Source organism: Balaenoptera acutorostrata, chromosome 1 (genome assembly GCF_949987535.1).
Source record: "Balaenoptera acutorostrata chromosome 1, mBalAcu1.1, whole genome shotgun sequence".
NCBI lineage: Eukaryota > Metazoa > Chordata > Mammalia > Artiodactyla > Balaenopteridae > Balaenoptera > Balaenoptera acutorostrata.
The window spans coordinates 110,560,523-110,575,252 of NC_080064.1; the positions used below are offsets into that span (position 1 = coordinate 110,560,523).

The 14,730-nt window shown below is 37.3% G+C and overlaps 1 protein-coding gene across 2 annotated transcripts in view; it reads left to right on the top strand.

Annotated features, from left to right (window-relative positions):
- SNX27 (sorting nexin 27) overlaps positions 1–14,730 on the top strand; it is a 68,203-nt gene that overhangs the window by 21,581 nt on the left and 31,892 nt on the right. For both annotated transcript variants that reach the window (XM_057527991.1, XM_057527997.1), the window contains exons 2-5: positions 6,865–7,057; positions 8,670–8,734; positions 10,317–10,421; positions 13,374–13,452. In XM_057527991.1, the coding sequence (XP_057383974.1) occupies positions 6,865–7,057; positions 8,670–8,734; positions 10,317–10,421; positions 13,374–13,452 (442 nt within the window). The remainder of the gene's footprint in view (positions 1–6,864; positions 7,058–8,669; positions 8,735–10,316; positions 10,422–13,373; positions 13,453–14,730) is intronic.

Consider the following 14,730-nt stretch of genomic DNA (forward strand, 5'->3'; position numbering starts at 1 on the left):
GTTTTAGCCAGAAATCATCTAAGAGTGCTGTATCTCCTTTTGCTATTATAAGCAGCTTATGAATAGCAAATAATTGTCCTTTTGAAGATGAATTTTCAGCTAAAAACAAGATTAAATGGCAAGGTAGCATTGGAAACAATTTGTTGATCATAATGTACATTGAAGATTCATTCAGATCAATAGCATGGACTAGATCAGGGTCTATTTGACATTTGGAAGCAGAACTTGGGTGATGTTGTCATGGCCAAATTGTCATCATTCTTTTTTTCTAATCACTTTTGCATTGTATAAGGAGAGTCTCTTCTGTGTGTTCAGTAGCACAATTCCTGTTGGTTACTAGAGGTTTGAGAAAGTGAGAACATTTTAATATTCAGATCCTACATAGAATGAGATGTTACCATTTAAAAGCCTTAAGAAATCTGTAGGTGGGGATTAAGGAAGCAACAAAGTAAAGATCTCTGATATCCGGAATTTTGGTTTTTGCTATTGAATACAGAGCCCAGGTATTACTAGAATTGCTTTCCCTTCAGTGGTTTGTGCTATTGTGAGAATTTATCAGTTACTGTCTTCTGGCATTCATTCCATAGAATTAATTCATGAGGATAAAGAGAGAAATCGCGTGGCATGGATTTTCAACATTTACATATTGAGAAATTTGGAAATTATTTCAAAGCTGAAGTTTGAAACTTTGACTTGCAGAATCCAGAGAGACAAAATTAGATCACTGATCAGATAAGTTGTACACTTTCCCCACTTGTAATTCATTCCTTTTCCCTTATTGGGGTCTAACTCAGCAAAGAGTATCTCAAGAGGGCTGTAACTTGTTACCCTTGGAAGCTGGCTTTGCAATCTGAACATTCTAACTTTTTTTTTAATAGATCTTTATTGGAGTATAATTGCTTCACAATACTGTGTTAGTTTCTGTTGTACACCAAAGTGAATCAGCCATATGCATACACATGTCCCCATATCCCCTCCCTCTTGAGCCTTCCTCCCATCCTCCCTATCCCACCACTCTAGGCAAATCACCGAGCTGATCTCCCTGTGCTATGCCGCTGCTTCCCATAACTATTTTACATTCGGTAGTGTATATATGTCGATGCTAATCTCACTTTGCCCCAGCTTCCCCCTCCCACCCTGTGTCCTCTAGTCCATTCTCTATGTCTACATCTTTATTCCTGCCCTGCAACTAGGTTCATCAGTACCATTTTTTTTTTTTTTTTTAGATTCCATATATATGTGTTAGAATACGGTATTTGTTTTTCTCTTTCTGACTTACTTCACTCTGTATGACAGACTCTGGGTCCATCCACCTCACTACAAATAACTCAATTTCGTTTCTTTTTATGGCTGAGTAATATTCCATTGTATATATGCGCCACATCTTCCTTATCCATTCATCTGTCGATGGGCATTTAGGTTGCTTCCATGTCCTGGCTATTGTAAATAGTGCTGCAGTGAACATTGTGGTGCATGTCTCTTTTGGAATTATGGTTTTCTCTGGGTATATGCCCAGTAGTGGGATTGCTGGGTCGTATGGTAGTTCTATTTTTAGTTTTTTAAGGAACCTCCATACTGTTTTCCATAGTGGTTGTATCAATTTACATTCCCTCCAACAGTGCAGGAGGGTTCCCTTTTCACCACACCCTTTCCAGCATTTATTGTTTCTAGATTTTTTGATGATAGCCATTCTGACCGGCGTGAGGTGATACCTCATTGTAGTTTTGATTTGCATTTCTCTAATAATTAGTGATGTTGAGCATCTTTTCATGTGCCTCTTGGCCATCTGTATGAACATTCTAACTTTTGAAGTTTTGTAGGATATGGTCAGTTGGAGAAGACAGTGACCAGTGATCATTAACTTCAGTGTGCTATCGCAAGCTTGACAAACATCATCTAATTCCATGTATGAACCAGCCAGTCTGAGGGTTTACATTAAGGTGGAAAGATCCTAGAAGCACTGTTCGCCTGTGTATATCTTTAGTTCCTATTTGATAATCTTCCTTCAAGTCCAGAGAATATATTTTTTGACGGATGTTTTCATTTGTAATGAGACCATGGTCGTTTCTCATGGATCATGGATATTCATGAGTTGATTCAGCAGGGAGTCAGTCATTTTCTTTGCAAATGAGTATGTCCAAACCAGGGAAATGGATGCTAATGGATCTTGGTTAATTTTAAGGACAAGTGAAGAACAAAGCAGTGTCTGTTGTGATCTCTTTTTGTATGTTTCTCATTTGCTAATAAGCACAGTTAATTTAAAAAGTTTGTGTTTCCATACGAATTGTAAAGTTTTTTGTTCTAATTCTGTGAAGAATGCCATTGGTAGTTTGATAGGGATTGCATTGAATCTGTAGGTTGCTTTGGGTAGTACAGTCATTTTCACAATATTGATTCTTCCAATCCAAGAATATGGTATATTTCTCCATCTGTTTATGTCATCTTTGATTTCTTTCATCAGTGTTTTAGCCTGAGAAAACCATAATTCAAAAAGAGACATGTACCACAATGTTCATTGCAGCACTATTTACAATAGCCAGGACATGGAAGCAACCTAAATGTCCATTGACAGATGAATGGTTAAAGAAGATGTGACACATATATACAATGGAATATTACTCAGCCATAAAAAGAAACAAAATGGAGTTATTTATAGTGAGGTGGATGGAGTTAGAGTCTGTCATACAGAATGAAGTAAGTCAGAAAGAAAAAAACAAATACAGTATGCTAACACATATATATGGAATCTAAGAAAAAAAAAAAAGGTCATGAAGAACCTAGTGGCAAGACAGGAATAAAGACACAGACCTACTAGAGAATGGACTTGAGGATATGGGGAGGGGGAAGGGAAAGATGTGACAAAGAGAGAGAGCGGCATGGACATAAATACACTACCAAACGTAAAATAGATAGCTAGTGGGAAGCAACCGCATAGCACAGGGAGATCAGCTCTGTGCTTTGTGACCACCTAGAGGTGTGGGATAGGGAGGGCGGGAGGGAGGGAGATGCAAGAGGGAAGAGATATGGGAACATATGTATATGTATAACTGATTTACTTTGTTATAAAGCAGAAACTAACACACCATTGTAAAGCAATTATACGCCAATAAAGATGTTAAAAAAAAAAAGAAGATGTGGCACATATATACAATGGAATATTTCTCAGCCTTAAAAAGAAAGGAAATTGAGTTATTTTTAGTGAGGTGGATGGACCTAGAGTCTCATACAGAGTGAAGTAAGTCAGAAAGAGAAAAACAAATACTGTATGCTAACACATATATATATGGAATTTAAAAAAAAAAAAGAATGGTACTGATGAACCTAGTGGCAGGGCAGGAATAAAAGATATAGACATAGAGAATGGACTTGAGGACACAGGGCGGAGGGGGAAGCTGGGGTGTAGTGAGATTAGCATCGACATATATACACTACCGAATGTAAAATAGTTATGGGAAGCAGCAGCATAGCACAGGGAGATCAGCTTGGTGCTTTGAGATGACCTAGAGGGGTGGGATAGGGAGGATGGGAGGGAGGCTCAAGAGGGAGGGGATATGGGGATATATGTATGCATATGACTGATTCACTTTGTTGTACAACAGAAACTAACACAGTATTGTGAAGCAATTATCCTCCAATAAAGGTCTATTTAAAAAAAAATGATTTGGCTCTTGTGGAAGCCATTCCTACCTGCATTAAAGTATTACTGAACTGTCAGGCATCCTATTTATAGTTCTGTTCCCTTTGACTTCACATTTAAGTGGGAAGAGGTGGGTGGTGAGAGGCTATTTGATGTTGCTCTTCTCACCTTATAAGAAACTGAAATTTTAGGATTGAAATTGTCACAAAGGCCTCTCAAGTTGTAGGGTTCTTTCTACCCTAGGAAATGTTTTTCTAGACTTGGGATTACTCAAGTCATCATCATTGAGGAAATCCAGTCATAGTCTTTCTGTGTGTTATCAAAGCCCTAATCTACTCTTCCCTGGAAAAAGACATTGGGGAATACCTAATTCACCAATGCCACTAAGCTAGCTTTACCTCCCTTCCTTCCTTCCTTGTGTGAGGAAGTCAGACTGACTTTTTTTTTTTTTTTTTTAATTTTATTTATTATTTATTTATTTATTTATTTATTTATTTATTTTTGGCTGTGCTGGGTCTTCGGTTCGTGCGAGGGCTTTCTCTAGTTGCGGCAAGTGGGGGCCACTCTTCATCGCGGTGCGGGGACCGCTCTTCATCGCGGTGCGCGGGCCTTTCACTATCGCGGCCCCTCCCGTTGCGGGGCACAGGCTCCAGACGCGCAGGCTCAGCAGCTGTGGCTCACGGGCCCAGCTGCTCCGTGGCATGTGGGATCTTCCCAGACCAGGGCTCGAACCCGTGTCTCCTGCATTAGCAGGCAGATTCTCAACCACTGCGCCACCAGGGAAGCCCCAGACTGACTTTTAACACCAGTAGGGTTGTGGACTTGCTTTTTAAGCAAAGGAATGATGATGTTATTGAGAAATTTGGGAAGTTTAGTTTGAGAAGTAAGTATATAAGACCAGGTTGACTGAATAAGACTTTCTTGAGACTGCCTGCCCTTAAGAGAATGTGTGGTCTTGTCTGAGGGGAAGACTGTTTTCCTTTTAATGCTTTTGTACTTAAGAAGGAATACTTGGTAATATGTGTGATTCATTACAATCAGTTATAAATTTGAGCGATAATTTTAAGAAGAAAACTCATTGATCAGGATCATACTCATCCCTGGGCACTATTTGATAGTGGTTAGAGGCTTTGCTTTTAAGTAGGGGAGGGATCATAGAAGGAGAGTTGTGAGAGAGGAGTTTTTAAATTATTGTTGCATTTAATTTATACTTCCTAAATCACAGAAGCATGGAAAAGATTCTTCCTGAGATTGAAGGAAGGGCTTTGGTGTATACATTCTCAGTGACTAAGTCTTTATTTATTGATTTATTTATTAAATTGAACTATCATTGATTTACAGTATTGTGTTAATTACTGCTGTACAGCAAAGTGATTCAGTTATACATAAATATACATTTTTTTATATTCTTTTTCATTATGGTTTATCATAGGATATTGAATATAGTTCTCTGTGCTGTACAGTAGGACCTTGTTGTTTATCCATTCTGTGTATAAAAGCTTACATCTGCTAACCCCCACCTCCCACTCTATCCCTCCCCCAACCCCCTCCCCCTTGGCAACTACCAGTCTGTTCTCTATGCTCAGTGACTAAGTCTTGATTACACGAGTAGATGACCTATTTTGTGCACATTTAAATTTTTGAATGATTTTTGCTAAGCCAGTAAATGTGATTTGGGGCTAATTTTCCCATCTCTGCATAATTTGATATGTTCTGAGAATACAAAATAACTTAGATTATTTGATGTTTTTGGATTATGCATCCCACCACTTTCCTTTATGAGGACACATATTTAAGAATTACACATACAGGGGCTTCCCTGGTGGCGCAGTGGTTGAGAATCTGCCTGCCAATGCAGGCGACACGGGTTCGAGCCCTGGTCTGGGAAGATCCCACATGCCGCGGAGCAACTAGGCCCGTGAGCCACCACTACTGAGCCTGCGCACCTGGAGCCTGTGCTCCGCAACAAGAGAGGCCGAGACAGTGAGAGGCCCGCGCACCGCGATGAAGAGTGGCCCCCGCTCGCCACAACTGGAGAAAGCCCTCACACAGAAACGAAGACCCAACACAGCCAAAAATATAAATAAATAAATTAATTAATTAATTAAAAAAAAAAAGGTATTTAAAAAAAAAAAAAATTACACATACATACATTCATTTCTTCATCAAATATTTACTGAGTGCCTACTGTGTGCCAGGCCCTGTTCTAGAAGCTTGGCATGCATCTGTGAACAGTAGACAGAAATCTCTACCTATTTTTGTTTTTTATTTTTTAAATATTTATTTATTTATTTAGACTGTGCTGGGTCTTAGTTGTGGCATGTGGGATCTTTAAGTTGTGGCATGCGGGATCTTTTAGTTGCGGCATGCGGGCTCATAGTTGTGGCAGGTGGGCTTCTTAGTTGTGGCGTGCAGACTCCTTAGTTGTGGCATGTGGACTCGTAGTCGCGGCATGCGAACTCTTAGTTGTGGCATGCATGCAGGATCTAGTTCCCCGACCAGGGATTGAATCCAGGGCCCCTGCTTTGGGAGCTCGGAGTCTTACCCACTGGACCACCAGGGAAGTCCCTCTACCTATTTCTTTATGAGGATTATTAACTGTTTATATGAGGAGGTCCTTAGAGTACATTTATTCGTCAACTTTTTGTTAACCCTGTTTTAATGATGGAAGGGAGAAGAACAAAACTAGGGATATCTGACTTCAGGAAAGGAGCTTTTGCAAAAATGATATATTTGGTAACAAAAATGTCACTGTTGCTTACATCATTTTTAGATCTTTTCTTTGGAAGTGTGGTTCACACACAAATATCAGTCACATTGCTTTATAATCAATTCTAACTTTTTACATCTCTCTCCAAATTTGCTTGCTTGTTCATTCACTATACTTACCACATTGGCTTTGAATGATTTTTAACTTTCTGAAAATAAAATGTACCCTTAAAAGCTGATAATTGCCTCTGAAGATATTTAAAACAGTGTGTTGGAGGTAATTGTAATAGCAAAAATAAGATCATGGGCCCCCTGAAGGCAGTAGCCCTCTTTTGTACATATAATTTCTGGCATGTTTATTAAAAGTAAATCTTGTTTTACAGTGACCTTGAACATATATTCTCTGTTAAGTGTGTAGCAGAATATACCTAACCAGTATCAATCTAAGCCTGACTGTAGGTGATTCTGTGATTTAATTTGTAGTAAGTAGGCTTTTTTTTGTTCTTCACCCTCACCAGGTATACAATGTTTACATGGCAGGGAGGCAGTTGTGTTCTAAGCGGTACCGGGAGTTTGCCATCCTACACCAGAACCTGAAGAGAGAGTTTGCCAACTTTACATTTCCCCGACTTCCAGGGAAGTGGCCATTCTCTTTATCAGAACAGCAATTAGATGCCCGACGTCGGGGGTTGGAAGAATATCTAGAAAAAGGTAAGCCAGCCTATTAAACTCTACTATCTTGAGTAAACATAGGGTCTAGGTATATACTGCAGCTCCTAAACTGCATAGCTAAGTTTCCTGAAACTCAACAGTGAAAGTAAATCAGGTTTTTGACTTAGGTGTTGAATGATCTGAGCTTTGAAGCCAAGAGTGAAATGTTCAGTACAGCAATTAATAGCCTATTTTATTGACTCGCCAAACACTTAACAACAACAGAAAAATGCATAATTATTTTTTTGATGCATTAAGGACCTTTATTTATAGGGTTATATTATTTGCACACAGCAAACATATATAGACTCAACAACATTCTAAATTGATTTGGGAACTAGATGGGCAGTATTTAAGACATTTTTATGAAAGTGATTCTTGGTTCACTGGCATGTCCTACTTGAAAATTCCTTATTCCTCTTACACGTGTCCATGGATAGGTTTGATGAGTTGTAGGTAAGCTAACGTCCCCTTGTTCTAAGTAGGTTATAGGTAGAAATATTAAAACTTACTTGTTATCTCAGGACCTCCAAACAATACATTAGGAGTCTTTGGATGTGGATGCTGAAACATTTGTCTAGAAAGGCAGGGAGAAATGACACAGATCTCCTGAATAAGATGGTTCAGTTTGTGGCTCAGAGAAGAGACCTTGTTTTGCTACATTATAGAGTTACATAATTTGCTAGGCATGCAATAGGCTTTTCTTTAAAATACTAATTTAACAGAATAATGGTCTTATGTGGTATTTAATAATTCTGTGTCCTTGTAGAAGAACTAATTGACCTAGTTGAATTTTTTTAAAACTTTGGTAGAGAGCTTTATCCCTGAAGAAAAACCATTTCCCCCATAGAAGGTAGTTAAACTTCATCTATTTTTAGCTTTTCTCTAACAATGGCCTCCTAACACAGCCTTTGGGAAATGAGAAAGAGTACAATTTTTTTTTTTAATAAAATGAAGTAAAATCAGCAGTGTAATTTATTATCCTCATGAGAATGTTAGGAAATTAACTCTCTTAGATTTAGGTGATTACCTACCTACCTGCCTGTTTTCCTTTCCTTCCTTCTCCCTTTCTCTCTCTGTCTTTTTTTTAGTTGTAGTTGTTTTGAAGTTAAAGTTAGTGAGGTGAGAAGATGAGAAGATGTGCTCAGCTTAATACTTGATTACCTACCCAATTTTTTCCAAAGTGGCTTTAAATGCTTATGATTCTCTTACTGGCCTGCTCCTAGGCCAAACAGATATTTTTCTTTGTATTTTAATTTTGTGTTTATTCCTAATTGACCTTACCCTTGCTCTATTATTGTCTAGCTTATTAATAGTTAACACAAGACAGCAAAGTTAGATTTACTGAACTTTTATTTCTCTTTTACAGGTAACTTCCTTTGTCTATGTTTAATATTTTTAGTAAGCTACATCTTTGTACATCCTGTTATTCCTCTGTTCTGGTTCCTATTTATATAAATGTTTGTTGTGCCGTAAAATATCATGTGTCAGCGATGGCATACTACCTCAGCACTGCCTGCTAATGATGATTTATACTTAAACCTTGATATGTTTTGACTTTATATTCCTGATTTTAGGGCCTCATGCCAGATTCTATCTTTGTTTTCTGTAGTGTGCTCAATACGAGTCATTGGTGAGAGTGACATCATGCAGGAATTCCTATCAGAATCAGATGAGGTAGGTGAACACCCACTGTAGTGACTATTTACCTCTTGGCTCCTTGTGGGGGAAAATAAAGATATCGATGATGGATTGAATTGCCATAAATTCTCTAAATGACTGTTTTTTCGACTTCCTTTTGTTATGTGTCCTGCTTATCCTTCAAGACCTAGTGCTAGGTCCACCTTCTCTTTGAAGCCTTCCCTGATATTCAAGTCATTGATTTTTCATTCCACCAAGAACTTCTGCAGTCAGTACACTTAATTATCACCTTGTTGCTATCTCAGTCTCTAATTTTTTATACATACAGTCAGATGATCACTTTATAATTTTACTTTACTAGATCATGAGCTACCTGTAGGTAAGAGCTAAATCTTTTTTTTTTTTCAGCTTTTTGAGTATAGTTGTCAAATAGGAATTGTATATATTAAGGTGTACAACTTGATGTTTTGATATCTGTATACATTGTGAAATGATCACCATAATCAAGTTAATTAACCTATCCATCACCTCATTACCATTTCCTCCTCCCTTTTCTCTTCTTTCCTTCCTTCCTTTCTTCACTTAAGATCTACCCCCTTAGCAAATTTCAAATATGGAATATAGTATTGTTAACTATGATCACCACGCTGTACATTAGATCTTCAGAACAAGAGCTAAATCTTGATCATCTTTATATTCCCAGTGCCTTACCACAATGTCAAGCATTTTGTAGGTGCTTAATAAATATTAATTGAATAGAAGAATGACTATGTAATGCTGCCATATTAACTAGTGTGTCATCCACTAATTATTTTATATGTATATGTTTTATTTCCCCAACTAGATTATAAGTTTCTTGCAGACAAGGGCTTTTATAACAAAGTAATGCTTAGGATGGTTTTAGGCAATGAATAGTAGTTTTTTTAAAGTGGTAAATGACGATGGACTTGTTTCTAAATAGTTGTTTCTCTGTAATAAAAATTACAAGGTCACAAATTTGTTAGAGGAATGTGTTAATTTTCAAAAGCAGTAAGAGAGAAGGACTTCTTTTGAATTAAGGAGGATAAGAATTGTTTACTCTTTGCTAGAAGAAAATTGGACATCAGACTAACTCAGATTCCTGAGTTTCATCAATTTTTCCTTTCAAAGGTGTCATGATTATTTCAGGGTTCAGAATGGAACTTAGGATACCTCTTGAGCCAATCTAGCATGCCTAACCATTTAAAACCAGAGAATATTTGTTGAAACTACTGCTTTTGGTTGTTTCCTTTTCTCATTTGTGAGTTCTGAATGTTTGAAAGTAAGCCAGAAATCTTATCTGTGTTTGACCTAGACTGATTCACACAAGTTTTCTGTTTTGAGATACGAACACGTTGGGTTCAACATATTTCTTTCCTCCCTGTTCATCTTAAAGGTTAACTTCTGCTGCAGCCTAAAGTCAGCTTTATGACTTGCAATGTATTGACTTATGTCTTTTTTCCCCTTTTCATTGGAACTCACTTTCTTTCTATCACAAGTTTAGGTTGTTTAGCTAGCATGTTGCAAGGAGAATGAGGATATACTGGGTCATAAATTCGTTTTTTTTTAAAAATTAATTCTTTTTCTGCCTTTTCCCCAGAACTACAATGGTGTGTCTGACGTAGAGCTGAGAGTAGCATTACCAGATGGAACAACAGTTACAGTCAGGGTTAAAAAGAACAGTACTACAGACCAAGTATATCAGGTAAATTAAACTTGAACAAGTAGGCTTGACATTGGTTGGTTTAAAACTAAGAAAGATAGATTAAATGAGTTAATACATATAAGGAGCTTGGAGTATCTGGCATGTAATAAATTTATTAAATGTTAGCTGCTGCTGTTGATGTTATGATTATTAACGTGGAAGTACTTTGTCCTCCTTGAAAGAAAGATACAATAAATATCCCAGGTTGTAATGGTTGTGATTAGCACCCCATCTTTTTAATTGTAAAAGACTTTCTAATGTATGTGAAAATAGAATAGTACAGTGAAGCTCCATGTACTCATCATTCATATTTAATAATCCTCAAGATTTTGCCACATTTGTGTTATATATCCTTTTTTCCTTTTCCTTTGTTTAAATATTTTAAAGCAAATTCCATGTTTTTCGACCTGTGTATATTTCAGTATACATCTCTAAAAAATATGGATGTTCCTCTTACATAATCACAAAGCCATTATCAAACCTAAAAAATTAACTACTTCCATGGTATTAACTAATAATAAATCCATAGTCAAGTTTTCCCAATTGTCTAAAAATGAATTTTAACAGTTGGTTTGTTATAATCTGGATCTAAACAAGGTCCTTATGTCCTTAAAAAACATTTGGTTTTTATGTTTCTTTTAATATAGGGCAGTCTCTCTTCCCTTCCCTTCCCCAACTTTTTTCCCCTATGTTATTGTTTTATTGCAGAAATTGGATCTGTGTCCTGTGAAATGTCCCACATTCTGAATTTATTTGTTTGCTTCTTTTGTCTATTTGTGTCATTTAATATGTCTTTCTGTCTACTTATATTTTCTATAAATGGAATTTTTCTCTAGAGGCTTGATTAGATTCAGGTTCAGCTTTTTGAGGAGAATACTTCATAATCGGTGCTATATACGTCATATTGCTTCTCAACGGGAGGAACACAATATCTGGTTATCCACTTTTAGTGATTAATCAGTAGGTTTACGTGGTAATAACCTGATGTCTCCATTGTTAAGTTCTTCACTGATCTTTTATCCAATAAGTGTATCACTGATGATTACTGTCTTAACCAGTGATTTCATTAAGGGTTGCAAAATGCTGATTTTCCAATTTTCTCATTTCTTCACATTTATTAACTAGAATTCTTCTGTAAAGAACTTTCCCTTATCAACTAAGGCTATTTAGTATCCTGAAATACAGTTTATAGGAAAAGGGGGATAAATATTTAATTCTTCCCTTTTATTGCCAGTTTTTGGCGTAAAGGATCAGTGCCCTAGCTGATTCCAGTGATGTCCAATGAGATAATTATTTTTTTAGTATCATGTGGGTTTTTAGATACTCAGTATGATTAATCAAGAACATATATTCTTTTTGGTGCTCACATTGTTCTGTCTTTGGTCAGTGGAAGCTCCTTCACGTCTGCTCCTGTATTTTTTTGGTGCAACCCATTTGTTTATGATAGCATCCTTGCTTTTTGGTACAATAAGATGCTCTGGGCTCATCTTTGTATATTTCCTACACTAGATCTTGAATCAGTCATTTCCCCAAGGAGTCTTTCCTTTCCGTGAGGAATGGTATTTAAAGATCATGATCCAGGTGCTGGGTATAATTGTTTCTTTTAGGCCTTTTCATTGGTCTTTAATCCTGATTTGATCAAGATTTTCAGGGAGACTAGTGGGTTTCTGGATATTAGTACTTATTTCTCCTTTGTGGCAAACAAAAAATTTACCCCCCAAATATTTACTGTATACCATGGCAAAGGATATGTACAGGATCTGAGGTATTTCAGAAATTATAAAATGGTGGATTGATTGCAAGGAAAACATTAATTTTGTATAGCTTATTGATGTTTTGTTTCATTTTCAATACTTCTCTAGCAAGGCCTAATTTTTTTTTTTTCACTTCTCTCCTCACCCTGTTACAGAGACTTCTAGCTATAAGCCATTTTCCAAACCTTGAGAAGATTTCAGTTTCTATCTAGTGCAGTATAGAATGGTAGCTTAGAACACTTACAGTCTCCAGTTTCTGCCTCACATCAGGGATGAACCTAGGTCTGATATGTGAGTAGATACGGGAAGAAGGATATAATCATATTTGGTTTACTGAGACACTAATACTCAATAATTTTCTCTTGTTTAATTAACACCTTATTTATACATTTTGGGATTGATCTTGAAAAGGAATTTTGGTACTACTAGTTTGTGTTTTTTGCTTTGTGTTTTCTTGTTGTTATTTGTATGTAATTTCAATTCTCCTTTATTTGCATGTGGAGTCTTTCAATTTCTTTTTATTTATCATGTTGGGACCTTAGTTCCTAGAGAGAAGGACTGATACTTGTTTAAAATGTCTCTGTTGTCCCAACATTTTGCTATTTTCACGTGGATAAGGATGATGATAATTCTTAGGATGTGGAGGTCCCCAGCATGAGACATGGATCATCTGAAAAGTAAACAAGAATAATTTGTGAAGTATGAGCAAAATTGATAAACAATGTTTTAAGCTCAAGAACCAAAGATATAGATCTTGTATGTTAACAGCCTATATTAAATGTAGGCTGAATGTGTGAGACTAGATATTTAAGAATTTATTTTCTTCTTAAAATCTGTCCTTATGTAGCACATTTTTTGTAAGTGCTACTCAAAAAGATCCTCATGATATGAAGTCCTATTTCAGAGAGCAAAGCTGATATTTAAGGAGAGACTGTTATCAGCTTTAATTGGAGGGGAGAAACTCATATTTAGAGATCATAGCTGTTTGGATCAAATACAGGTATTTTTCTCTTTTATTTCATGCATATGTATGCATACATACAAAAAAGAGTAGCTATGGACCATGAATTTAGTTTATATGAGACCAAGATGGCAAAACCCTTCTCTTCTCCCCACTCCTCATGCATATACCTGTCTTTTCGCACAGCACTGTCTGATTTTGTTTTCCTGAAACTAATCTATCCTGTTTACACTTTAGGCTATTGCAGCAAAGGTTGGCATGGACAGTACAACAGTGAATTACTTTGCCTTATTTGAAGTGATCAATCATTCCTTTGGTAAGTGCCAGTGACTAATATTAAGTTTTGTCTGAGGATATTTTATCCTAATACTAAGAAACTGAAGCTCCCAAAAGCTGTCAGATTGAAACTGTTTGCCTGGAGAAGAAGATCTTGAAGACAAGGTGCAATCCCACTAATTGGGACTGTTTCTAACAAGCAGACAGGACAAATCCCATTAAGCATAATCCCACTAAGTCTAGATACCTGATCACCCCTTTTTCCTCTTTTGTCAGTATCAGTTACTTACACCCAGCACTGAAGCAGATACTTTCATGAGATTTTTAAAAATCAGAGTTCAAAATTAATATATTCCAATGAAACAGCCTTAAAAAGAGGGGATTTTCCACTTAGCCACAGCTTGTTTTAGTGTACTTTATGGTTTTTGTAGATTTTTAAGAATAGCTTTTTGTTTTCAGGAGTTAGAAAGAAATATGTTGATTAAAAGCCTTTGCTTTTTTTAAAAAAAATTATTTATTTATTTTTGGCTGCATTGGGTCTTCGTTGCTGCGCGTGGGCTTTCTGTAGTTGCAGCGAGTGGGGGCTACTCTTCATTGCAGTGCATGGGCTTCTCATTGCAGTGGCTTCTTTTGTTGCGGAGCACGGGCTCTAGGCGCACGGGCTTCAGTAGTTGTGGCTCGTGGGCTCCAGAGCGCAGGCTCAGTAGTTGTGGTGCAGGGTCTTAGTTGCTCTGCAGCATGTGGGATCTTTCTGGACCAGGGATCGAACTCGTGTCCCCTGCATTGGCAGGCGGATTCTTTTTTTTTTTTTTTTAAATGAAGGTTTTTGTTTTTTTTTTTAAACACTATTTTATTTTATTTATTTATGGCTGTGTTGGGTCTTCATTTCTGTGCGAGGGCTTTCTCTAGTTGTGGGAAATGGGGGCCACTCTTCATCGCGGTGTGCGGGGCCTCTCATTATCGCAGCCTCTCTTGTTGCGGAGCACAGGCTCCAGACGCACAGGCTCAGTAATTGTGGCTCACGGGCCTAGTTGCTCCGCGGCATGTGGGATCTTCCCAGACCAGGGTTTGAACGCGTGTCCCCTGCATTGGCAGGCAGATTCTCAACCACTGCGCCACCAGGGAAGCCCGGCAGGCGGATTCTTAACCACTGCGCCACCAGGGAAGTCCCAAGCCTTTGCTTTAATGCATGTACTGGTTGGCCAAAAAGTTCCTTTGGTTTTTAAGTAAAAATAAAACACACATTTTTCATTTTCACCAAGAACTTTATTGAACAACATATTCACCGTTTTGTTCCACTACCTTATGCCATTTTTTA